We start from the raw sequence: 25,790 nt of genomic DNA, 5'->3' as shown, positions 1-25,790 counted from the left end.
GAGGTAGGAAAGAAAAGGGTTGTATGGGTACAGATTACGCAGGTGGACCATGAGGACCTTGGATCTTATTCTGTGACAGTAAGCCACTGGAGCATGCTGAGCAGATGACTGGCATGCTCTGATTTACATTTTAAAATATGATTAGCTTGTTGCTGTGTGAATCATTATGAGAGAAGTATGGAGCAGGGCATATACCAAAGAGAATAGTGGGAAACACGGGCGCGCACATCCAGTGAAAGACACCAAAATGTTCGTAGGAACTTTATTCATAACAACTACAAACTGGACACAACCCAAATTTCCACCAACAGTAGAATGGATTCATAAACTGTGGTCTAAGTCACACGACAGAACACTACAGAGAGGTATTAATAAATGAATCACAACATGGATAACTCAGAGATACAATGCTGAGCAAGAGTACACAAAATTATTTACATGAAGCTTTAAAACAAACATATCTCTGGTGATAACGGTCAGAACAGTGGTTATCTGTGGCAGGCTGCGGGTGTGCATAGGCGGGCAGTGACCAGGGTGCTGGAAGCGTTCAGTGTCTTGATTTGGTTGATGGGTTCTAGGGTGCACATAAAAATCTACAAGGTGTGCACTAAGTCTTTGCATTTTACTGAAGGTAAATTTCACCGCAATTAAAAAGAAAAAATACTTTCAAAGAAATTTTGTAGAGAGAGAGAAATACAGCTATGTGTTAGTTGGTAGTATCATCTTCCAAATATCTCTGCTTCTCTTCCAAGGCACGCGGAAGGATCACACTCCCTGGGCTTGGGGTGGCCATGGGATCTGCCCTGGCCAGTGAGAGTGCTTAAAGGGCCTGTAAGTGACTTGTCCTACTTTTTCATTTCCCTAAATGAGCAGCCACACCCTAGGTGATATCCGCTTGGTCAGCTCAAGCCCCAGAATGAGGACCATTTAGAGCATGGATCAGTGAACACTCTCTGAAGGCTCACATAGTGAACACTTTATGTTTTGTGGGCTGGACACTTTCTTCTGTAACTCCACAACTCTGCCAGGGTAGAGGAAAAGCAGTCATAGATAAGGCAGAAACAAATGGGCAAGGCTGTCTCCCAAGGAAATTTTATTTAGACAAACAGGCCATATGACACACCTCACCCACGGCCTTCAACCCCTGACTTAAGAGCACAGGCCCTCGCCAGACCACCAGAGAACAGCTGGGAATCATGGTTGTTACCGCACAGCAACCTAGCCCATTGATACAGAAATAGGTTCTGTTTTCAAAAAATCTAGAGTACTGAACACTGACTTAGTTGGCAGGCATTCTGGAAATTGCTGCTGGAGAACGGAAGAAGTAATTTCTACAGGGTAATGCCTGTTATAGAATGGAAGAATTCCCTGGAGAGAATCTGGAAGGCAGAGAATCTCTCTTTAAGACAAGGAAACAAAATATTTTATGGTAGCTGTTGGTCCCATTTGACAAAACAGACAGGAAAGAGATGAACTCAGAAAAGAGTTCATCAGTTTGCAAGCAGAAATACAAGGGATAAAGAGAGTTCACAAACTCTTATTGGGTAGGAAGTACTTATTGGTAGTACTTATTGGGTAGGAAGAGGCGACGTCTCAATTACAGAGAGAGATAAAAATGAGAAATCCTTTATGTCAAAGGTTGAGTAAAACCCAGTTTTGCAGCAAGGATCAAATCACTGGATGATGATCACACTTACTGTTAAAATCTCTGAATTAGTTAATGGGCCTCAGTCTAAAAGTCCAGTTAAGAGTGTAACACCAGTTAATCCCTTAAGCTGGAAAAAATGGCTCAGGGATAAAAGAGACGAAGGGTATGGCTCTTTCGCAACACCTGGAAGGCCAGGTGACCCAGAAAGTAAGTTCAGAGAGGCATGAGACCAAGAAAGCGAAGGAGCAGAGCAAATCTAAGCAGCATACACGGAGCGCACAGCACTTCCGGGTTACCCTCCTCAGGGAGGTGATGAGTGATGAGGACATTCTGCAAGTAGGAAAGCATGTGAACGGAGTATCTAGTGATCATAAGGGCTGACTGGGTCCTTCTAGTATTTTGTGAAATTTACTTACTTTAAAATCCCAGAAGAGCCAGAAACCATCTGTAAAGGAAAAGAGCAGGTGGTTTTCTCCCAGAGTTGATGCTTACAGAAGGAAAACAGATATTAACTCTTAAGCAGGTATTATCTTTTTCTGGTACCGAATGCAACTGAAGTATTGTTTTAGTCCACTACATAGTTGTCCAATCTTTCTCATCCAGGTTCCTTTGTAAGCCTGCCTTTAGCAATTAGAAAGAAAGAAAAAACGAAGACTTCTATTATCAAGGAGGTAAAGACAGTACTACATGGTGGATATATGAATATACTTCATGTTACTACTTCATGTTTACAAGGGCCAATTACAGTGTCTCCTCAACAACATTCACACAGTAAATATTTGAGCCACATGCCAAGCACTGAACTCAATTCTAGAAATACAATTCCCTAGTCACAAAGAACTTAGTTTCATTTCTTAATTGGCAATTGGTGGATAAGTTACCCAGCAAGCAGGTCATCGCAGAACTAGAGAAGGTCAAAGACTACGAAAGGGCTGCGAAGAGTAGAACAACAAATATTTACTCATCCAAATATTTACTGAAAAGCTAGGCACTGCGCTAAGCATTAGATGAACAGTGAGCAGGCATATACATGGTCCCCAAGCTTGCAAAGCTCACAGTGTAGCAAGGATCAACAAGGATCAAGGAAGTGTGCTGTGTGTGTGGCTGGGGAGAAACAGGGTATTTAGAGATGCATCGTAGGGGCACTTGGTCTAGAGGGAATGGATGAAGGCTTCCTGGAGAGGTGGCGTATGAACTGCACCTTTTCCTAAGAGCAGTGGGTGAAGCAGAGGAGTGATTGACCAGACTTCGGAGCAATCTGGCTGCAGCGTGACAAGGGATGACAACCAGACAAGGGGAGACGGAGGAGGCCACTGCTGTACTTTAGGTAGGCTGATGGCCTCAACCAGGAGAGTACACTGGAGAACTGAGGAATGTTTAGGCAACAGACTTCACAGAAAGGTGTGTGTGAGTGGCTGTGACGGATGAAGAGGGAAAGGTCATGGAGACCTGAGTCTGGGGCTCGGGCTGTGCCAACTGGATGGTTGGCAGTGGTGGTGCCATTTACAGATAGAGGGACCAGGAGAGGAGGAGCAGTTTTGGGGGACAAGGTCAAGGACATGTGTGATGCCTATGAGACAGCAAAGTGGACTTGAGTTAGCAATTAGATCCGGGAATCAGGGACGGTCAAGAAAGGAGACATTAAGTTGGAGTCATTTGCATACAGTTGGCAACTGAAGGGATGAAAGAAAAAAAAAAGATCAGCTAAGGAGATGATGTAAACAAGATAGCTTAAAACCAAATTAAAAATTCCCAAGGACACAGATGTTTAAGAGAAAGAGGTGCCTGCAAAGAAGATGGAGAACGCGTTCTTGGAGGTGGTCTCTCCCCAGAGCCAAACTAAGCAAGCATTTCGAGGAGGGCGGTCAGTGGTGGGAAGAGGCTCGGCATATTGACAAGGACTTGGGAAACTTGGTAGAGTGATCAGAGCACAATATGGGACAGCGGGAATACAGACAAATCTTTGAAGAAAACTAGTAGGAATGGGAGATACTGGGACACAAAAGTTTTTAAAAAAAATAGTACTTACTTTAACCATATTCACGGATATGACAGGACCAGTAACAGCTATATTATAAAAAGTAACTTGTAAAGACTGCCATGCAGTTACAGAATTACTTAGTACAGAAAACAGTAAAATACACACTTTTTTTTTTTTAACAAACAAGGCTAATTTACATAGCAAATTCTCTATTGTTCAGGGTTAATTTAAAATTCTGGGCTTATATCTCCCCTAGTCAGTGACTACAGAACTAATTTTATGATTACCCTAAGGAAAACATATAATGGAAATTCACAAAATATACAAAACTTCAGCATTTGAGAAACTGGAGTTAGAAAGCAGAAGCAGCTTCCAGGTCTTCCAATTATCCTTTCCATAAGGCACCTGCCAAGTGAATACTCCAAACTGCTGGAAAATTACCGGCAGATGTTTTTGTTCTTTTTTTGTTTTTTTTAATCTGCTGTTTCTCCAGACATTTAAGCTTACTCCCTGTTAACCCAAATCTTAACTTGACCATTCTCGCTAAGTATCTTAGTAATATAGAACACTTTCTTTTCTGCCCTAAACTAATTGTGTGTAATAAACCAGAGCCCTTTAATCTGGCTCAGTGCCAACTACTGATTTACAAATGCTGTTGTGAGCTACTAGAACCTATCAGGGCCTTGACTGTATCTTACCAGCCAAATCTGGAATGCTGGAATTAGTTTCTGCCATCAAATGTTATCAATTAGCCTAACTTGTCCTTCTAATTCTGCTTCTACCGGTAATTTGCCTTCTCCCTCAAGATCAGATGATGTACTCGGGTCGGGGGCGGTCTGCTGGAACTTTGGAAGGAGTAAGTTTATACTGTGCTGTGCTATCCTATGCACAAGGGGAGGGTGTCATTCATGCTCACATGCCAGCAGAACTTCCTCCTAATGAATGTCACAATTAAAAACAGTCTCCTTTGTTTCCCTACATTCTAAAGGAGGAGATACTGTCTGATTGAGAACCACTGTCAAGATTTTGGTTCTATTTTGATTGCTCAGGCTTCAATTCCTTCTAAATTCTTGTTTATTCTGGTTCCTTGAATTTGCTGAATTAGTGACCATAGAGAAATGCAGTCCAAGAGTTAAGACAGGACTTGAGCACAAGTTTTCAAATGGTACTTGAGCAGATCTCTAAGTTGGGTCCTGTCCTTCAATCATTTCACATATTTGGCTTTACTATAAGATTTTTTAATGGTTGACATAAATTTGAAAATTACTGTTTTAGTCCAAAGCAGGTGCCTCACTAAAATATATGGAACTGCTACAATCAGTAAATAAAGCTGCTTCTGGAGAGTTAAAATATTTCCCCTTGTGCAGTCTTAAATACACAATGTGTGAGACAATGGCAAGTTGATAATAAATCCATTTAAAGTCACAAACAACATTTGATACATCACCTTAAAATAAAGGATTGCCTTTTAGCAGGATTTTTTTATAAAGCTGTAGCACCCAGGCCGATGGGACAAATAAGCTAAAATAGCTCACAGCTCCTGATCCTGCGATGCAAACATCTTCTCTTTCTCATCCTTTTCGACAGGGCTAAACTGTCTAGAGTACAAAGAATGACTAGTGGGCAGCCCCTAAGAGTCTATACTTACCATAGTCTTCTAACAGGCAAGCTCATAAAAACGGCACCCAACTGCGAAGCATTCACGGGAAACTGCCAAAAATCGGTTAGTCTGATTTCCAAACTGTAAAAGCCTTCTAAACTAGCAATTTAAAACAATTCTTGCTCCTCTGACTAAAACTTTACTCAACTTGAGTAAAATTTCCTAAGTAATATCATTATCACTACCATGGGGCAGGGGAAGGTGAGAGAGAGGAAATATGTCTAAAGTAAGTAAATATATTTACTTTAGACTCAGAAACATGTCTAAAAAAAAATAGTCTCCAACATTTTGATAATTAGACAAACACCTCCACTGTATGTACGTTCCTCCTTTGCAGAAGCTTCTGCAGTTGCTATGTGAGTTTCTGCAAACTGGCTCAAACATATATTTAAGAAGCTGATACCTTCAGACTATACGCATCAGAATTTTAACACATTTTTGGTTAAAATAAGAGCAAAATTTCTTCAAGACACCTTAAAAACAGACTTCTGATTCAACTCCCATTTTAGTACTAAACTTCTTTAAAAACAATTATATCATAAAAGCAAAAGATAATGACTTTGCCATGAAATTCAGTTTTAGAAAAAAAAGGTGCCTGCAGGTGTCAGTCCCATGTTGCCTCTTGAGATGAAAAAAAAAAATCTGTCTAAAGCGTATCAATTGTGATCAATTTTGATGAAGAACATGGTGCCTTCCCACAATCCAAATTAGCACACTTGAAAGTCAAACAGATGTTTGCTTTTAGAACTGGATTCTTGTTGAGTGTTTCAATGTTGTACTACAAGAGTTTATGGATGGGATTCATTTCTTCCTCTCACAAGATCATCCCAGCGCGGCTCTATTTCAGTGGTGGCAATCCGAAACAGGGCGTGGAGGTGTTCGTCTGTCAAAGGCTGGCTCAAAGTGTGTTGGTTTCGAGTCAAATATGAAAAAGCCTTTTCACAGATTCTGCTGCTATCAAACAAGGATGCCACCTTACAGGCAACCCCTTTGATAATCGGGTAAGATTCTGCAGGCAGACCAGCATAGAACTGCCCTAAATCTTTGGTTCTGTATTCCTCCCAAAGGTTAGCACTTGCCTGAAGTTTTGTGAGTTCCACCCTTACTGAAATAGGTGCATATTCAGGTTTAAAGCTAAATGGATTAGCAAAAAGCTCTAAGTCCTTCTTAATGAACTTGAGGTCCTTGAAATGTCGCTCAAACTCTTTCTGTAGGCGACAGATCACCGCTCGATACCTCTCAAGATCGAGTACTTTTTCGTCTTCTTGAAGATTCTCTTTAAGCTCATCAACCACTTGGCTCAAGGAAGCAAAATGTGTCAGATTTTTTTCCTCGACTTGTCTCTGAAGTAAATTCAGCTTCACTTCAAAGGCACAGATATGGTCAAAGGCGGCGGCAGCGAAGACTTTGCTCACTCTCAATAGTTCGCTGATTTCTCGAAGGTGATCCATAATATCCACCAGGAAGCCAAAGTCACAGAGCCATTCCTTGTCTGTGAAATGGACCGTCGTGGCTCCTATCGAGACCAAGAATGTTTCTATCTCTTTTCTTAAAGAAAATATTAGTTTCAAAGTCTTCCCTTTCCGAAGCCAGTTGTTCAGACAGCGTCCGTTAACCCTTTCACCGTGCTCTGATTCAGATTCAGTCAGTAAAGCCTGAAATTCCGGCCGCCTCACGCCTCTGGTCTTAATCAAAACTATCCATTCAGATACGGCATTTATGATCTGATTAACATCCACATCGTAGGAGCTCAACAGTTCCAAGTGGAGAAATCCTGAATAGTGGATCACATTCCAACAGTTGGGGCTTACAGCCTTTTCTCTCATGTATGACACCAGTCCTGAGTTCTCACCAATCATCCTCAGAGTGTGGGTCGTGGTCAGTCCAACCATGCGCTGCAGGCTAAGCCCGGCCGTCTGCAGGGCCTCAAGGATTGCCGCCATGAGGGCGCCAACACTGAAGTGATGAGTCAGGTTGATTATGGTCAGAAGCTCTTCGTGCACCTCCAAATCGTGGCCGACGCCGCGGACAAAGACCAGCAGGTAGTTCTCATAGGCCACAAAAGCCTGGTCGTCCAAGGCAAGGGAATAGGCTTTAAAGTCCTTGGCTCGGTTAAAAAGTTGACTGCGTAGATTCTGGTGAATGTCCAGGACCCTCTGCCGCGTGGTCTCTGGAGATAAATCGATGCCATCCATAATGCCTACGTGATCGGGCAGCACGTTTCTCAGCATTACCGCCATGCACCGGTGCACAAAGTCCCCCTCGCCCCAGCCGCAACCCTTCAAGGCCAAGAGGCGGGCGAGTCCCAGGCCTGCACGGGCTATTCTCTGCTCCGGAGTGAGCGGGGCGGCCTCCGGAAAGTCGCCGCGACGCAGACGCTCCACCAGCGCCGCGCGCTCGTCCTCCGTTACATACCGCTCGTAGTACTCGTGCTCGGCCTCGTAGTGCTGCTTGACGTCGAGTTCGCCCGTAGCTGCGACCAGGCGGCGACAGACCAGACACAGGGCGCCCTCGCCCTCCGGAGGCTCCACCACCAGGTACCGCTGGGTCCACTCGGCCCGGAACGCCCGAGACTCGTCGATTTCCATTTTGCTCCTCTTGGGCGTCATCCACATTTCACGGAGGCCACAGGAGATGGGCCGACCTCTGGGAGGCCGCAAGCAAAGGGGAGGAAAGAGCAGGAGAGGGGCCCCAAGCGCCTCCTCCGCTCTGCGCCAGATCACCCCAGCGGCGGACACCAACCTGGGGCACCCGCGCGTCCTTTCCTATTGGCTGGAGATTTCGTATTCCCTAGCCCCAGGCAGGAGCCAATAGGAAGAGTAGGCCGCGATTGCAAGCGCGCAGGCGCACATCTTTCTAGCTGCGAGGCGAACGGAAGCCGTGTTAGGGCGGGACTAAGAAACCGGAATCACGGACTTCACGGGCATTAGAGCTGCCCAATCAGTAGCTTCCTGGTCCGGAAGTGACGCTACAGCCCGAGGGTTAGGCTGGATTTCGTCAACAGGATTGAGGGAAGGACGTGGGCAAGAAACTGTATGGAGATTGGCTGGAGGTACTTCCAGTGAGCTTCACGCCGTGACCCGGGGATCGCCTGGCGCCAAAATGTCGCTTGTAGCGGGGGTTATCCGGCGGCTGGACGAGACAGTGGTGAACCGCATCGCGGCAGGGGAAGTTATCCAGCGGCCGGCTAATGCCATCAAGGAAATGATTGAGAACTGGTACGAAGGGAGTCAAGGCTTTCTCGAAGGCCACTACATAACGGACCGCCGCTATGGATGGCGCGGACACGCCTCCCTGCCCTGAACCCAAGTGTGTGTGGTCGCGGCTGCAGAGGCCCAGGCTACTGTCTGCTCCCCTCACGTGTCTTCGAGCGGTCTCGCGAGACTTTAGGGTTGTTGGGGGAGCAAGGACAGTAAACCAGTATTTTAGCATCATTGTTTTAATGATGCTATTAACTAAGAAACCCTTTTAAACTGTGTATGCAGAAGGTGCAAGTTTTTGAATGTCTAAAAGTTTTATAATTTAAATTTCTTTCTTCTTTCAAACGGTACCATGGGTTATCAGTTTCTTGCTTATTCCATAAGTCGTGCATCGACATTCAACGGTACAATTCACTTTGAGTTATATTCAAAATTAATTGTTGGGAGAGTTTAATTTGTGATTTTCCTATTATTGCCAGGTTAGTCCCCATTTAGAATTTTTTTAATTATTTTAATTGTAGGCTAATTACAATATTGTATTGGTTTTGCCATACATTGACATGAATCAGCCACGGGTGTACATGTATTCCCCATCCTGAACCCCCCTCCCACCTCCCTCCCCATCCCATCCTTCTGGGTCATCCCAGTGCACCAGCCTGAGCACCCTGTCTCATGCATCGAACCTGGACTGGTGTTACCTGTTTCACATGTGATTTATACATGTTTCAATGCTATTCTTTCAAATCACCCACTTAGGATTTTCCTACCCTTTTTGCGGAGTCACTTCGAAGATCCCTTATCTCTTGGGGGTATTCCGGGGATTCTGATGTTTAGAACTGTCACACAACCATTGTGGAGGGAAGAGGTTAAAAACGTGGAAAGAAGGTTAGATGTAAACTGTAAACTTCAAAAAGGGCAGAGGCTCCTAGTATACCTAAATGTGTCGGCTCCTTTGTGTTGAAATGCTTTGATTGATGTGGGGCTTCCCAGGTGGTCCAGTGGCTAAGATAATGTCCTCCCAATGTAGGGGGCTGGGGTTCAATCCCTGGCCAGGGAACTAGATCCCACATGCTGCAACTAAAGATCCTGCGTGCTGCAATGAGACCTGGTGCAGCCAGATATTTAAAAAAAAAAAAAAAAATGCATTGATGTTAATACAATCCATACGTTAAAGGGAAAAAACAAGTTCCAGTTGGAAGGTTTGTAAAGGGATTGTTCTGAAAACATAAACAACCATGGGGATAATGAAAGAACAGTGGGTCAGAAAGAACCACCAGGACAAAGGAAGAGAATTCGAAAATGGACAGAAGAAGCAGGGAATCTGAGCATTGTCTCTCCTTATGACTTTACTTATATAGTTGGCAAATGGTGGCTTTTGTTTCTCCAGTTTTAGAATTAACTAACAGAGCAATTGAAGTGTGTTAAGGTACCGTTCAGGAACACTACACATATTAGATCACTGGCTTACAGTTCTCCAAGAAATTTTGTATGGCGTCTAGCTGTGCTGTTTTTAATACACAAGTCGAGATGGCTAAATGCAACTTCAATTCAGGGACTCCTGAGAAAGTTCTTTGATATTTAAGTAACTTATTATCTTATTTCTGAATAAATAATTATCTTCCTAAAGAGGAGGTAAGTTCTTTTTCTCATGCAGCCCCAGGCTGATTTCTTTTCTCTCTCTCTAGATGTTCTATGCTTGTAGGCTTTTCTTTGAAGGGGTAATAAGGTGTATTTAATTTTCTGCAGCACCATTTTTTTCTTTCTCCCAACATATATTTTCATAAAGAGGCTAGTGGAGAAAAACTTACAGAATTTTTTCCTTAGTGACATTTTATAAGGGTCATGCAGGGTCCTGGGGCTGAATAAAGTTTGAGTAACAGATGGTAGAATTAGTTTAGAACTAAAGGAGCAGAAATGTTGCTGAATGTCCTATTGGAAGTGATGGTTGCCCCCTCTGCCCCTCTCTTCTTTCCTTCCCTCTCTCACAACATGTAAGCTGATAACATTGTGGTCTCAGAGTCTTTAAGACAAAAGAAAAACACATTCATCAGTCTTGTATTTGAAGTTTATTCTTATGCCTTGATTCATTTTAAAATACGTGCATTGGAATAACTGCAGAGTGATCAATTACTATTTTTTTGTTTGATTTGCCAGTTTAGATGCAAAATCCACAAGTATTCAAGTGGTCGTTAAAGAGGGAGGCCTGAAGTTGATTCAGATTCAAGACAATGGCACTGGGATCAGGGTGAGTAAAACCTCAGAGCAGCAGGATGTTTGTGTGCTTCTTGTGTTGCATCTGCGGGAAGTGGTGGAACTTTGCCCTGTTCTGGAAACTTCAGGCTTTTATGGGTGGGATTGTTTGAGAACTTCAACAATAAATATTTATTGAATACCTATTCCATGCCGGGCAGCGTTCAGGAGAGTAAGGAGGTCAGGGATGGAGTCATGAGGCCGTTTAAAGGTTGAGTGTTCTGAGCATAGAGAACAATACACACAAAGACCACAAAATGGGAGCTTGCCTGACATGCTGAAGAACTAGCAAGGAGCTTGGGGTGTCTAGGACGGGGTGGTGGGGGGACTGGAAGAGTAGCAGGAGATGAGGCCTGAAGGGGAAGCAGGCTGAGCATGCAGGAACTTGTGGGATGCTGTACAATCTTTGGCTTTTACTCTGGATGAGGAGGGACATGATTAGAACATTTTGAGCCAAGAGGTAATGTAACATGGTTTGGCAAGTTTTATAAGAACTCTTCTGTCTGCAGTGTGGAAAATAGACTGTAGCAGGACAGGACAGAAGCAGTGGTATTCTTTGTTGATGATGATCAACAAAGCTCTCAGAATTTGCTGGTGTAGGGAGTAAGAGAGAGGAGCCAAGAATGCCTTCAAGGTTTTGGCCTGTGCAAATAGAAAAAGAAGCTACCATTTACTGATGGGAACGCTATGAAACAGGCGGATTTGGGAAGATCAGAAATTCATTTGGGGGTATGTTAAATTTAAGATGTCTGTCATTTGGATCCATGAGTGAGTTTGGAGTGCAAAGTAGAGGTTTGCTCTGGAGATAAAAATTTGGTGTAGTGCATTTAATGGTATTAAAAGCCGTGAGACTCACACGAAGAGACACTTGACATGATTAATCATTAGGGAAATAGAAATAAAAACTTCAGTGAGATCCCACTTGACATCAATTAGGATGTTTGTTATAATTAATTAGTTAATAAAAAGATTGTCACCATATCCTGCCTGCCATGTGCTTCATACAGTGGGGTGTCACTCCAGGACCTTTCTTCAGATGTGTAAGCTCCCTCATCCGTTAAACCTTTGATGTCTCAAAAAGGAAATATTGGCAAGGATGTTGATACTTTGGAGCTCTTGTACATTGCTGGTGGGAGTATCAAATAGTGCAGCCACTGTGGAAGAAAATTAAACAATTGCCATATGATCCAGAAATTCCACTTCTGGGTTTATACCCAAAAGAGTTGAAAGCAAGGTCTTAAAGAGACTTGCACACTCATGTTCATAGCAACATATTCATGATATTCCAAAAGTGGAGGCAACAGATGAGTGGATAAACAATATATGATAAATACATAGAATGGAATGTTATTCATCCTTAGAAAGGAGTGAATTTTTGACAAATGCTAGTACATGGATGAACCCTAAAGACAGGATGCTAAGTGGAATTAGCCAGTCACAAAAGGACAAATACTGTTTGTTTCCACTTATATGGCATACCTAGTGTAGTTAAATCTTTAGAATCAGAAAGTAGAATGGTGGTTCCCAGGGACTTGGGGGAGGGGGAAATGGAGAGCTTTTGTTTAATGGGTACAGTTTCCATTTGGGGAGATTTCAGAGTTCTGGACATGGAAGTTGGTGATGGTTGCACAATATTGTGAATGTACTTCATACACCTAGAGAGGGTTAAAGCGGTAAATTTTGTTAATTATTTTTACTGCAATTAAATATATCTGTAAATTTTTAATAAAGGAGTTTCCTAATACAGTAATAATTTTTGTACAATCTGTGAGCCTGCATGAGATCATCGAGAGAGTGAGTGTAGACAGAGCGGAGGTCTAGGGATGGAATTGTGGATTATCCGCTGTCAGGGGAGCCGAGACAGAAGCAGCAGGCCAGGCTGAGACCCAGGTGAGTGAAGAGGAGGGAATGCCAGGGCCTCGTGGAATTCTGGAGCCCAGAGAGGAGGCTCCTGCTGAGTTAGAACTCTTCTCCCAAGAGCATTTTCTTCCTGGAGTCAGTCAAGAAAAGGGAAATTCAGAAAGACTGGGAAAAACGAGTAACATAATTATTTACTTGTTTCTTTGCACCTTGTAGAAAGAAGATCTTGAGATTGTGTGTGAGAGGTTCACCACAAGTAAACTGCAGTCCTTTGAGGATTTAGCTCATATTTCTACCTATGGCTTTCGGGGTGAGGTAAGCTGAGGATGAAAGCAGAGTGTAAATATCCTCCTATGATAACATTTCTGCCGTTTGGCAGCCTGTGTTTCTCAACAGGTCAGTAAGGTATCACACTTTTTACTTGTTCAGTTCAGTTCAGTCACTCAGTCATGTCCGACTCTTTGCAACCCCATGGACTGCAGCACGCCAGGCTTCCCTGTCCATCACCAACTCCCAGAGTTTGCTCAAATTCGTGTCCATTGAGTCGGTGATGCCATCCAACCATCTCATCCTCTGTCATCCCCTTCTCTTCCTGCCTTCAATCTTTCTCAGTATCAGTGTCTTTTCTTATGAGTCAGCTCTTCACATCAGGTGGCCAGAGTATTGGAGCTTCAGCCTCAGCATCAGTCCCTCTAGTGAACACCCAGGGCTGATCTTCAGAATGGACTGGTTGGATCTCCTTGCAGTCCAAGGGACTCTCAAGAGTCTTCTCCAACACAACAGATCAAAAGCATCAGTTCTTTGGCGCTCAGCTTTCTTTATGGTCCAGCTGTCACATCCATACAGGACCACTGGGAAAACCATAGCTTTGACTAGATGGACGTTTGTTGGCAAAGGAATGTCTCTGCTTTTTAATATTATGTATCTCCAGAGACACCCAAGTCTCTTGATGGAAGAAGACTGTACCACTTACCAAGTTTTCTTGTCCCAAATCAGATGTGAATCTCAGGCAATACTTAGATCTGAGTACCAGTATACCAAAAGTACAGGGAGAGAGGGAGCATGGTACAGGGGCTGAGACTGGGAAATCACGTGATAAAAAACTTGTTTCCTATAAAGTGAACTGCACAGGGGAAGAAAGGCCAAGAAGGGAGCAAGAATCAGAGGTTAGGGGGATTTAAGAGGCATATGAGCCAGCTCCAACGTGTGGGTATTACTTGGATCCTGATTTGCACAAACTAAAATTGTTTTGAGACAGGTAATTGAACTCAGATTGATTATTTGATTTTATTGAGAAATTACTGTTAATTTTCATGATATAAAAAGTTTCATGGGGTTTTTATTTTTTGAGTCCTAATCTTTTAAGTTATATTCTGACGTATCTATAAATGAAATTATATGGCCTATCATGGGAACGTATGATATAGAAAATGGATAAAAATACTTTTAAGACTAAAATAACTTATATTTTTATGACAATACTCTGTGAATATAAAGATATCATTCAGTATATGTAGGACTACATAAATTATAATGGCTACATACTGTTCTATTACTTACTTGTCCTGTAGTCTATTTAAAGGTTTCCTGTTGAACGTTTATGCTCTGTGCCATTTCTTTCATGCCTAATGCTCTGGTGAACATTCACATGTACAGTGTGTTTTGTTCAGTTAATTTTCTTAGGATAAATTTATAGATAGAATGTTTGTGAGTAAAAATACGCATACATTTCCAGTAACTTGTATTAGCTTCCTATTGCTGCTCCCCTAAATGACCACAATCTTAGTGATTTAAAACAGTACATGTTTGTTATCTTATGGTTCTAGACGTAGGGGACATGGGTATCACTATGCTAAAATCCAGGTGTTGGCCGGGCAGTGTTCCGGCTGTATTCTGGGGGCTTTGGGGTACCAGAGAAACTGTTTGGGGGTAGTTATTTGTGGGGATGAGAGTGAAGGGAAGGGAAGGGAATGGAGCCAATTATTTTTCATTTTAAGCCTTTTTATAGTTTTTAAATTTTTTATCATGTGAATGTATTTTTACTTTGATTTTTTTCTTTTTTTTAATTAAAAGGCAGCTTTTTATGACCCAGTTGCCACAATTCAGATCAAATCCAGGTGGTCTGAAGCACCCTCCAGCTCACAGTGAGCCCCAAGTTGTTCCAGGAAGGAGTAGCATCAGACTGTGAACCTTGAGGTTCCCCTGACTTCAAGTAGGTCTCACGTCAGCCCTGGCAAAGCAGTTTCATTCTGACTTTGCAACTTCCCAAGTCAGTTCCTAAGCCCAGGGCCTTCTGTAGCCTTAGCCCAGTTGTAGGGTATCTTTGGGGTTGTGATTAAACAGGGAAGATTTACTGAGGGATTGCTATGTGCCATCCATGTTTTCAGCCCTTTGTATGTATTAACCGTTTCACACTTGACAACTCTGAAAGAGTAGGTTCTATTATTATTGTCCTGTTTGACATACTGGGAAACTAACACTCAGACTTTAAGAAGTGTGGCTGGAGTGCACAGCTGGAAAGTGGCAGAATGGGGAACTGAGCCCTGGCAGTTTGACTCCAGAGTCTGTGCGGTTATCCTCTTACCCCAGTGCCTGTACAAAGGCCCCTGAAGCAGCTGGATCATCTGCCAGTGGCTTGCTTTCTTCATGGTGTTGGGTAGTGTTGTAGTTTTGGATGTATTTCATGTCCTTCATTATCCAAATCTCAAAATCATTAAAAAAAAAAATCAAGTCTCAAAATCGTTTACATATTTAATAATGAAAATTAGGACTTCTCTATACCTCAGATGGTAAAGAATCTGCCTGCAATGAAGGAGACCTGGGTTTGATCCCTGGGTCAGGAAGATTCTGGAGAAGGGATTGGCAACCTACTCCAGTATTCTTGCCTGGAGAATCCTGTGGACAGAGGAGCCTGGCGGGCTATAGTCCTTGGAGTCGCAAAGAGTCAGACTGAACTGGGTGGAAATGAGCTCATCACAATTCACCAGGAAAGTCCAGCTAGGACCTGGTAATCTCTGAGCCTGAGCCATGGTCCTTGTTAATGAACTGAAGCTGCCACCACTGTATTTACTGTTTGTGCAGATGTTGTCACATATCAAAATGCTTAGGTTGTGTTTTTTTATGCTGTGATGTCCTGTGAAAGGAGATACAGGTTCCAAAGGAAGGGCCGGTGAATCAATCTTGATTTTCAGGGGGAAAAATAGTCATTTAAAAAAAAATTTGTTTTGTCTTAACTGCATAATTAAGAATTTTTATTTCTAAACATAAAATTGCTTACAGAAAACAGTTTTGAATACAGTTTACAACACTGTCAATTTGGAGTGATTCCATTATCCTATTTCTGAAGGTAGCTTTAAAATTGTTAGAAGACAAGTCATTGAGAATATTAAATATGCCTATAACTCTACACCTGAACACAGTTGCTGTTAACATTAATTCTTGGTTGTGTTTTCTTTTAGGACTTTTATATGTATATATTTTTTCCCCTTTTGTTCTAGTAATTGTGCTGTAGATTCCGTTTGATAGCTTCATTTTTTTTTTTTTAACCTGTCATCAAATGAGTGAGCAGAGTGCTCGTTGTTGCCATTTGTTAATACAAAACAGAAGAGGCAATTTAGGGAACTTCTCCCTTAATGCGAGATGGGGGTGACCCAGGAGTGGGTGTTTCTTTCACTCCATGTCCTTTGCTTCCTTAGGCTCTGGCCAGCATAAGCCACGTGGCTCACGTCACCATTACAACCAAAACGGCTGACGGGAAGTGTGCATACAGGTATAGTGCTGGCCTCTGCTTAGCGTATAGATTCATCCCGAAACATGCTTTGTCCTGCAACTCAATGTAATCCTGTCTAAACACGAATGTTACCTTTTTTTGCCTAGATCTTGGGTACATTTTCTTTCCTCCCTTTGGATTAGTTGGTAATCCAAAGGGGTGGTTGTAAGTAATAATCTTCCTTCATGAACTTGTGAAAGGTCCACTGTAACAGATTACAAGTGCCTAGCACCGTGTCTGTTACGCTGAGGAGGGCTGAGTCAGTGGGAGCTGTGATGTCACTCTGCCCCTTGGCCCTTCAGCAGGGCATGACTTTGGCCTGATTACGTGGCTGTGGCTGGGGTGCCAAAGGATTGTGACTCCTTAGCTGCCTCTGATCCCGGCCACACGTGAGTGCCGCTGTGGATTCCTTCCCACAGGTGTCCATTGGCTGTCTCTTATGCTGGCACAGAACAGGAAGGGGATTCAAGGAATCAAAATCATGCCTTTGCTGTCATAACCGTTGGCCATTACTAGTGAAAGATGGGTATTCAAATCTAATTCCTGCCAAAAAGGAGAATTTTTTTCTTATCATACAGAGTGTTAGTTTATACAGAAAACAGCTTCAACAGAGGGCAGTTCAGTCTGTTTCTCAGCCCTCTTCCACAGATGAGTGTGTGCCGTCCATGTCATGGACAATGGAGCATTTCAGTCTGCAGCACTTGGTGCTGAAGGGGGTTGACTGGATGCAAATTGCAACAGCCCTAGGACCTGGCTGCAGATATGATTAGAATCTCTTCTCACAAACAGGGGAGGCGCTTGTGAGTGAATGTCTTCTGAAATAGCCTGGGGCACAGACTCCATTTCTTTGCCTCTGGAATGTTATGCCCCTGCTTGGGACCTCTATAGCTTCCCCTGTGTGGCAGGATGAAATCCAGAATCTTCCAGAATCTTCGTCATAGCAGCTCCTGCGCTCCCCAGGTGCTCAGTCCATCTTCCCAGCCTGTCCCCACAGCTGTGCTGCTACATATTCTAAAGCTTCTGTGCTTTTGTCTATCTTTTCCCTTCCTGGATGGACTTCCTGCCCTCTCCACTTGAGAAGACAGCAGTCAAGGGCCCAGGTGAAGTGTCATCTCTTCTGTGACACTTCCTCCCACCCTACCCCAGGCTCAATGTTTTCCTTCTCTGGACCACTGGTGTCTTGTTCCACACTTCAGGAAACAATCTGTCCCCTCACTAAATCAAGAACCTCCCAAGGTCTGTCTCTATTTCAGGGTGTTTACAGGCCTGATACATGATAGCCTTTCAATAAATGATTGCAGAATTATTGAAAAAAATGTTACTGTCATCTTAGGCAGTGTCATAAGTTTTGTTTGTAGCCCAGAACTCAGAAACTAAAAATGTAGTAGTTGGTAAACAAAAAAATAGGGATCTTTCCCCCGCTTCTTTGGTACCCATTTAGGATGGTTATGGAAGTAGAAAAAGGGAGGAAGCTGGTAACTCAGACAACATATAACATGGCTGTATTTTAATCTGTTGTTGATGTAACTTACTTTTTTACTCTTTGGAGAAGTATCTATTCTCTCTTAGCTACCAGTATCTCTTATGTTTTCTGATAGAGCTCATTACTCAGATGGAAAGCTGAAAGCACCTCCTAAACCGTGTGCAGGCAACCAAGGGACCCAGATCACGGTAAGAACGGTACACAGGAGGTGACGTTGTTGATAAAGAGGTTTGTGTAAATACTGAAATAAAAGGCAGAATTGTTTCTGAGTTCTCAAAGGATTGATATAATGAATATTTACCAGTTAATAGAAGCCTCAAGATATCACCCTATAAGAAAGAGAAATGATGATTGATTTTTGTGACATGGCAGCCTGCCCACCACCTCCTTTATTTTAAGAGGCTGGGAGATTCTTCTATTGAGATGGCAGAAATTGGTGGCAGGGTAGCTGCCATTGAAAGAACCTTAAACGTGACTCCAGAAGACAAGTCCAGAGTCCTAACCTTGCCACTCAGCAGCAGTGTGTCCAGAGGCAAGTCATTTAATGGCCGTTCATCTTACTTTGCTCCTCTATCAAAGAAGGATGGCACAAGGAGTATCTGACCACTCATTCAAAGGGCACTTGAGTAACACAATTGTGTTATGAATCAGGAGAAAGGCTGTTAAGCTGCCTTATTCCTGTGGTGCCACGTTTGGTGTGTTTCTCTTCCAGGAGCCCATGAATCACCCTGCTATCACGTTACACGTGCCACCCCTGCACCCCTGCCCCAGCCAGGGCACATCTACTTGAAGGCCCCAAGCCCTGGGCGTGATGAGGCAGGTGGGGGGCGCAGCAATGAGGAAATGAACGTGTACTTTGCATCTCATGTTGACCACAGTATGATTTCTAAGAACCCCCAGAAGATCTAACATTATTTCTAGTTTGCAAAGGTTTCATGCCATGTGGTGTCACAACGGTTTATAGGTTTATCTTTGCCCCACTGAATCCTGTGCTGTTTTGGGCAGGACTGTGTATTTTATTTGTTGTCTTATTCCCAGCACAAGGCAAAGAGCCTGACATGGAGGTGGACCCCAGTGCCTCTCTGAGAAGTCAGTGAGTCAAGTGGGAGCCTTGCTTTCTCTTGTTAAGGCAGCCCTGTCTCCTGCCCTGTCTTCTAACACTTAGAACTGTGCTGGTCGTGAACACAGTTGGACTCTCTGCCTTAAGACCATGCTGTACTTCCATATACTTCTGTGAATTTACAGAAAACAACCTTCTGTTCAGGTGGAGGACCTTTTTTACAACATATCCACGAGGAGGAAAGCTTTAAAAAACCCAAGTGAAGAGTATGGAAAAATTTTGGAAGTTGTTGGCAGGTACAGTCCACAATCTGGGCATGGGTCTCTGAATCATTCTGTCACCAGAGAAATGTGTTCTGGTGCTTAGAAATGGAGAAGAGTTGCAGAGCTAAATGGTAAGCAGCAATACCAGCCCATAAATTGTTTCTGGTCAAAGGTTAGGTCAAGGTTATTCTCTCTGTCTCTGAAAGAGAATAACGTGCAGGAGGTGTTCAGGCTACATTCTCAAGATGTCTTTAAGACAGCCCAGATCTTCCGAGTTTGTGAAAATAAAATCAGAGACAAGGAGGAGTAAACGAATTCTGGGCTTTCTGTCACGTCCCCAGGGGAGAGCAGTTGTTTGCTCTATCTATGAAGGGTCTTTGGTGGCAGGCAGAACAGACTGTAGCTAACCTAGGCCCAAAAGAGATTTATTGAAAGGCTAGGAGTGACTCCGCAAGTAGAAGGAAGTGTAGACAGCTGCTGCTTGAAGAGGTCAAGAAGCAAGGTGGCTTCAGGGTTTTAATGTAGTGTCTGCACCCCAACGCTTTTCATTCCTCTCCTGAGTCTGCTCAAGAGTGTCTTCTGGGAGAGTGCATCTGATTGGCGTAGCCTGGGTCCCCCCCGTTGTGTGCCCACATCTGTGAGGAGGTGATTTCTCGATTGGCATTCTCAGAAAGGATATACAGGTGGAAGGGGGATAGGTGGTGTCCCAAAGGAAAGAGTAGGGGCTGTTAACAGAGGGAGAAGGGACCCAGGGCAGGTGAAAACAGCATCATGTTCAGAATTGACTTAACTTGCTAGTATAGTGGCCCCAGCATGGCTCCTTGAGCCTGCGAGTACTTGAGTTGCAACAGAGGTGTGTTAACTATTTCTCAGTATTGCTACAAAATCTAAAATCAGTAAAACATGTGCTTCTAATAAGGTGGAATGGACTTCATTAGATAAAGTCCACTTTGTTAATAAAGTGGAATAGACTTCCTCATCAAGTTTCTTTGCTTTTTCCCCTGGAGTCATATGAATCAGTATCAGAATGTTAATTAGCTCCTGTAAATAGAGGCATTCTGGGTGACTGTTTTGGTTCTAGGTGTGGTAAGTGAACTGTTACTGAATAAGTGCGTTTTGCTAGGCACAATCCTTCAGTTCCTGGGCCCCATGGAGGGAGGAGGAGTAAATGGGAGCCAGCGGAGGAAATGCTGGGAGATCCTGAAGCAGGACCTCGTGGGGAGGAAGACACGGGTGAGGAGGGGGCTGTGTTAGGGTCTCAGAGAGAAGAACAGTACAGGGGGTGGTCAGGCTACATTCTCAAGAAGTTTTTGAGGCCACTCAGATGAGTTTGGAAATAAAACTAGGCAAGGAGGAGATTGTATTGAAATACCCTCAAGTCTAGTCAGCAATGCATGGAAGCAAAAGGGAAACCTGTGTTTTGTTCATTTCTGCCACATTTAGCAATGAGGTCTTCATGCAGTCTCTGCTGGTTTATTTTCATGTGGGCAAAATATGATATTTAAAGATATGTTTGTTTGTATCTATCTTTGTGTAGATTAGTTAACTCCACTCATTTAACTACAAGGGGGCTCCTTCTCCTATGGTGCATTTGGCTTCTCTTTTTTACTATTTTGTTTTTTTCTCTGCCAGGTATGCAGTACACAATTCGGGCATTGGTTTCTCAGTTAAAAAAGTAAGTTCTTAATTTATAAAGGATGGTTATGTATTATAAAAGTAAGAAGGGTTTTTTTTTTTTTTTTAATAGTTGGCTATGGAGACAAGGTCATGGTATTTCAGTCAGCCCTGTTCTCTTTATCAGCAAGGTGAAACTGTAGCTGACGTCAGGACCCTGCCAAATGCCACCACCGTGGACAACATTCGCTCCATCTTTGGAAATGCTGTTAGCCGGTATGCTGATAACTTGCGTTTTTTAAAATCTTCTGTGTTCTGTCACATTATTTTGGAATCTGTTTACACTTGCCTGAAGAGTTTTTTTCAACCAAGTGCAGGCTTGTTTTTATGCTTCAGGCTTGTTGTCATGCTTCAGATTATTTTGTATAATCAGTGCTTCTTGGGTGCACGTCATATCCTAGGTGGTCTGGCTGCAAACTGTGTTTTCTCTCTAGGTCTCTGTCTTCAGAACGTCTCGGGTGTAGAAGAATTCTGTCCTCCGTTGTTCCCGCTTGTCCTTGTATTTTCATAATTGTCACTGGGATTGCATTTATTACCACTCAACATTTATTCTGGGCTTTGTGCCAGAAGTTAAAGATATAAAAACAAGTAAAATGTTTCTGCGCTTGAAGACTTCCCTGTCTGGTGGCAAGCAGTGTCGTGTCCCTAGATCTTCATGGTCAAAGCCTCAGCAGGAACATTGCTTGTATTCTGGGTTTCTCACGACATTCCCCTTGATGGGTGAAAGCCACTGTTTCAGTACATATCTGTAGCTTAATCTCAGGGCTTTGCAAAGCCCACAGTGTCTGCGTCATAATCAGAGGGGACAATACTAAGCGCCTTCTGTATGCCAGGCAGGCCCCAGAAGCTGGGGGTACACAGGTGAATGGGACCGCCCCTGACTTTACCTTTTCCAACAATCTTAAAAGCAGGAGCAGTAGTCCAACGACTCAGTTTTCTACTCCAAAGGGGACAAGTTACTCACCCTTTGAACAAAATCAGGTTCCTAACTAGAGAACAGTCAATTTGCTTTTAATTACCCTTTTGTTACTTATCAAGTATTAAAGAATTATTTTTCCAGTTCTGCTCCCAGAGCAAACAGAGTTCTGTTGACCAAATTTTAAGACCCAGTGAAACTTTTAAGAGCTCCTTGGCCAGATTCTAAGATTCAGAATTAGTTGTTATGAAACTCTTAGACAGTATAAGAAACTGGAAATCCCACGGAGGAGCAGGTCCCAAAAGAGGTTTCCCGAAAACCAGCCTCTTTTGGGGAGAGAGGGCCTGCTGGTTCGCTGCATGGGGAAACATGGGAAGCTGTGCTCTACGCAGACTTGGAGTACACACCATTGCCTGTGGAGCATCAGCTGTCCTTCCAGGAAGCGTGTAATGAGCTTCTGCTCCTTGCTGGGCACTGTGCTGCGGGGTAGAGATGGGGAGGAGGGAATAAAGCAGGAAGGATTCTTGTCCTCAGACGACTCATTCTCTATCTGGAGAGACACAGGAAATAATTATTACATTCATTAGTGACTGCGCTCAGTGGCTTAAAGGAAAAGTATAAGGTGGGGCATCTCCTGAGATCAGGGAGAGAGATTGTCATGGAAGGCTCTTTGAGGAGGTAATCCCTAGATACAGCGGGTAAGGAGGAATTAACTAGCCGGTGTGTGTGCCAAGTCGCTCCAGTCGTGTCCAACTCTGTGAGCCCATGGACTGTAGCCCTCCGGGCTCCTCTGTCCACAGGATTCTCCAGGCAAGAATACTGGAGTGGGTTGCCATTCCTACTCTGGGGATCTTCCTGACCCAGGGATTGAACCAGTGTCTCTTATGTGTCCTGCTTTGGCGGGCAGGTTCTTTACCACTAGCGCCACCTGGGAAGCCAAACCAGCAGAGGGAACTTTCCAGCTGGAGGGACTAGCACTTGAGAGGCCCTCAGGCAGAAATGAGCGTGGCTCATGGGGGGACCTTGTTTCATCTTAATAGATGTCCCTGCTCCTCGTAAACACACTCTGGGGGGCACCACACAGGAGCCTGTTATGTTCCCCATCAGCAAAGTAAGAGATTTTCAGCAGAGATGATTTCGTTGGAATCTCGTCTTTGGGGCTGAGTTACTAAGATACATAGAAGTTTCAGCAAAACAACATCTCAGAACTTGACTTGCCATGTCCCAACAGTGACAGTGACGACTGACATATCATAAATGCTTGAAAAGTGTAGCTAGGTGGGTGAATGGATGGCTAGATGGGTGGGTGAGAGGTTGGATAGACAAATGGGTGGGTGGGCCTGGACGATCTTAATGAACCAAGTCTCTGGGATCCACACTTGGCAGAGTCAGTTTATGGGAAGGAGCCCTGATTTTTCCAACTCTGATTCTTTAGAGTGTTTGAATTTTCCAGGTTTTTGAAAAGCCTCAAAATTTCTCATTTTTCCAACCAGAGAATTGATAGAAGTTGAATGTGAGGATAAAACCCTTGCCTTCAAAATGAATGGCTACATATCCAATGCAAACTATTCAGTGAAGAAGTGCATCTTCTTACTCTTCATCAACCGTAAGTGAGAAGGAGCTATGTGGAGAAATCACTCCACAGGGAACTTTCAGGGGCCATGGAGGAACTTCTTATCCACAGGTTTGATTACACCCAGGGAAACATACAGAAACGTGGTATAATTAGGAAGTAGTTATTTCTGCCCTGAGTCTCCCCAGTCCTCTCACACGTGCTCAGTGTTGGCTGCCGGTTGCGGAGTCAGGTTCTTGCCTCTGAGAGGATGCCCAGGAGAGGGCATCCCAGCCCCTGTGAGCCAGTGCAGCTTCCTCCCTTCTGGCCTCAGGGCCTTACCAGCAGGCCCAGGGCAGACCTTTGTTCTCTTCTTACATAAGACCCACTGTTGGAAATTGCCTGCAGGGCACAGGGAGGGGGTATTTTAGGTGCAGGCAGGGATTTTTCCTTCTTTTAAATGAAGTGTAGTTGATTTACAGTATTGTATTAGTTTTAGGTATACAGCAAAGTGAATCAGTTACACACTTACGTATATATTTTCGGATTCTTTTCCATTATAGGTTATTGCAAAATATTGAATATAGTTCCCTGTGCTATACAGTAAATCTTTGTTGTCTGTTTAACATACAGTGGTGTGTATTGGTTAATCCCACGCTCCTAATTTATCCCTCTTCCGCCTTTCTCCATCGGTATCCGTAAGTTTGTTCTCTATGTTTGTGAGTCTGTTTCTGTTTTGTAAATAAGTTCAATTGTAGTATTTTTTACATTCCACACAAAAGTAATAGAATAATTTGTCTTTGATTTATTTCACTTACCATATTGCTGCAAATGGCAATATTTCATTCTTTTTTATGGGTAATATTCCCACTGTAAACGCTTATACAAAAATACACACCACGTCTTCTTTGTCCACGCATCTGTTCACGGACATTCGAGTTGCTTCCATGTCTTTGCAGCTGTGAATTTTGGGGTGCATTTGTTCCTTTTTGAATTGGAGTTTTCATTTTCTCCAGATGTTGGATTATATGGTAACTCTATTTTTAGTTTTTTTTTTTTTAATTAATTTTTATTGGAATATAGGTGCTTTACAATGTTAGTACGGCAAAATGAATCAGCCATCTGTGTCCATATATCCCCTCTCTTTTTTTTTTTTAATTAATTTTATTTTATTTTTAAACCTTACATAATTGTATTAGTTTTGCCAAATATCAAAATGAATCCACCACAGGTATACATGTGTTCCCCATCCTGAACCCTCCTCCCTCCTCCCTCCCCATACCCTCCCTCTGGGTTGTCCCAGTGCACCAGCCCCAAGCATCCAGCATCGTGCATTGAACCTGGACTGGCATCTCGTTTCATACATGACATTTCACATGTTTCAGTGCCATTCTCCCAAATCTTCCCACCCTCTCCCTCTCCCACAGAGTCCATAAGACTGTTCTATACATCAGTGTCTCTTTTGCTGTCTCGTATACAGGGTTATCGTTACCATCTTTCTAAATTCCATATATATCGTTAGTATACTGTATTGGTGTTTTTCCTTCTGGCTTACTTCACTCTGTATAATAGGCTCCAGTTTCATCCACCTCATTAGAACTGATTCAAATGTATTCTTTTTAATGGCTGAGTAATACTCCATTGTGTATATGTACCACAGCTTTCTTATCCATTCATCTGCTGATGGACATCTAGGTTGCTTCCATGTCCTGGCTATTATAAACAGTGCTGCGATGAACATTGGGGTACACGTGTCTTTTCCCTTCTGGTTTCCTCAGTGTGTATGCCCAGCAGTGGGATTGCTGGATCATAAGGCAGTTCTATTTCCAGTTTTTAAGGAATCTCCACACTGTTCTCCATAGTGGCTGTACTAGTTTGCATTCCCACCAACAGTGTAAGAGGGTTCCCTTTTCTCCACACCCTCTCCAGCATTTATTATTTGTAGACTTTTGGATCGCAGCCATTCTGACTGGTGTGAAATGGTACCTCATAGTGGTTTTGATTTGCATTTCTCTGATAATGAGTGATGTTGAGCATCTTTTCATGTGTTTGTTAGCCATCTGTATGTCTTCTTTGGAGAAATGTCTATTTAGTTCTTTGGCCCATTTTTTGATTGGGTCATTTATTTTTCTGGAGTTGAGCTGTAGGAGTTGCTTGTATATTTTTGAGATTAGTTGTTTGTCGGTTGCTTCATTTGGTATTATTTTCTCCCATTCTGAAGGCTGTCTTTTCACCTTGCTAATAGTTTCCTTTGATGTGCAGAAGCTTTTAAGTTTAATTAGGTCCCATTTGTTTATTTTTGCTTTTATTTCCAATATTCTGGGAAGTGGGTCATAGAGGATCCTGCTGTGATGTATGTCAGAGAGTGTTTTGCCTATGTTCTGCTCTAGGAGTTTTATAGTTTCTGGTCTTACGTTGAGATCTTTAATCCATTTTGAGTTTATTTTTGTATATGGTGTTAGAAAGTGTTCTAG

At 43.1% G+C, this 25,790-nt stretch overlaps 2 protein-coding genes across 2 annotated transcripts in view; one reads left to right on the top strand and one right to left on the bottom strand.

Annotated features, from left to right (window-relative positions):
- Positions 1-248: 248 nt before the first annotated feature.
- EPM2AIP1 (EPM2A interacting protein 1) lies at positions 249-8,055 on the bottom strand. Its single transcript, XM_070359599.1, has one exon. It carries the CDS (start codon positions 7,902-7,904, stop codon positions 6,078-6,080), a length of 1,827 nt encoding a protein of 608 aa, XP_070215700.1. The 5' UTR covers positions 7,905-8,055; the 3' UTR covers positions 249-6,077.
- Positions 8,056-8,255: 200 nt separating this feature from the next.
- The window catches only part of MLH1 (mutL homolog 1), an 87,732-nt gene continuing 70,197 nt past the window's right edge, over positions 8,256-25,790 (top strand). The window contains exons 1-9 of the mRNA XM_070359578.1: positions 8,256-8,507; positions 10,644-10,734; positions 12,816-12,914; positions 16,295-16,368; positions 17,967-18,039; positions 19,116-19,207; positions 20,807-20,849; positions 20,976-21,064; positions 23,258-23,370. Of these exons, the coding sequence (XP_070215679.1) occupies positions 8,392-8,507; positions 10,644-10,734; positions 12,816-12,914; positions 16,295-16,368; positions 17,967-18,039; positions 19,116-19,207; positions 20,807-20,849; positions 20,976-21,064; positions 23,258-23,370 (790 nt within the window). The 5' untranslated portion in view covers positions 8,256-8,391. The remainder of the gene's footprint in view (positions 8,508-10,643; positions 10,735-12,815; positions 12,915-16,294; positions 16,369-17,966; positions 18,040-19,115; positions 19,208-20,806; positions 20,850-20,975; positions 21,065-23,257; positions 23,371-25,790) is intronic.

Source organism: Bos mutus, chromosome 22 (assembly GCF_027580195.1).
Source record: "Bos mutus isolate GX-2022 chromosome 22, NWIPB_WYAK_1.1, whole genome shotgun sequence".
In the NCBI taxonomy this organism is placed as follows: domain Eukaryota; kingdom Metazoa; phylum Chordata; class Mammalia; order Artiodactyla; family Bovidae; genus Bos; species Bos mutus.
Note: the sequence above shows the minus strand (reverse complement) of the source record. Positions and strands in the feature narration are given on the sequence as shown.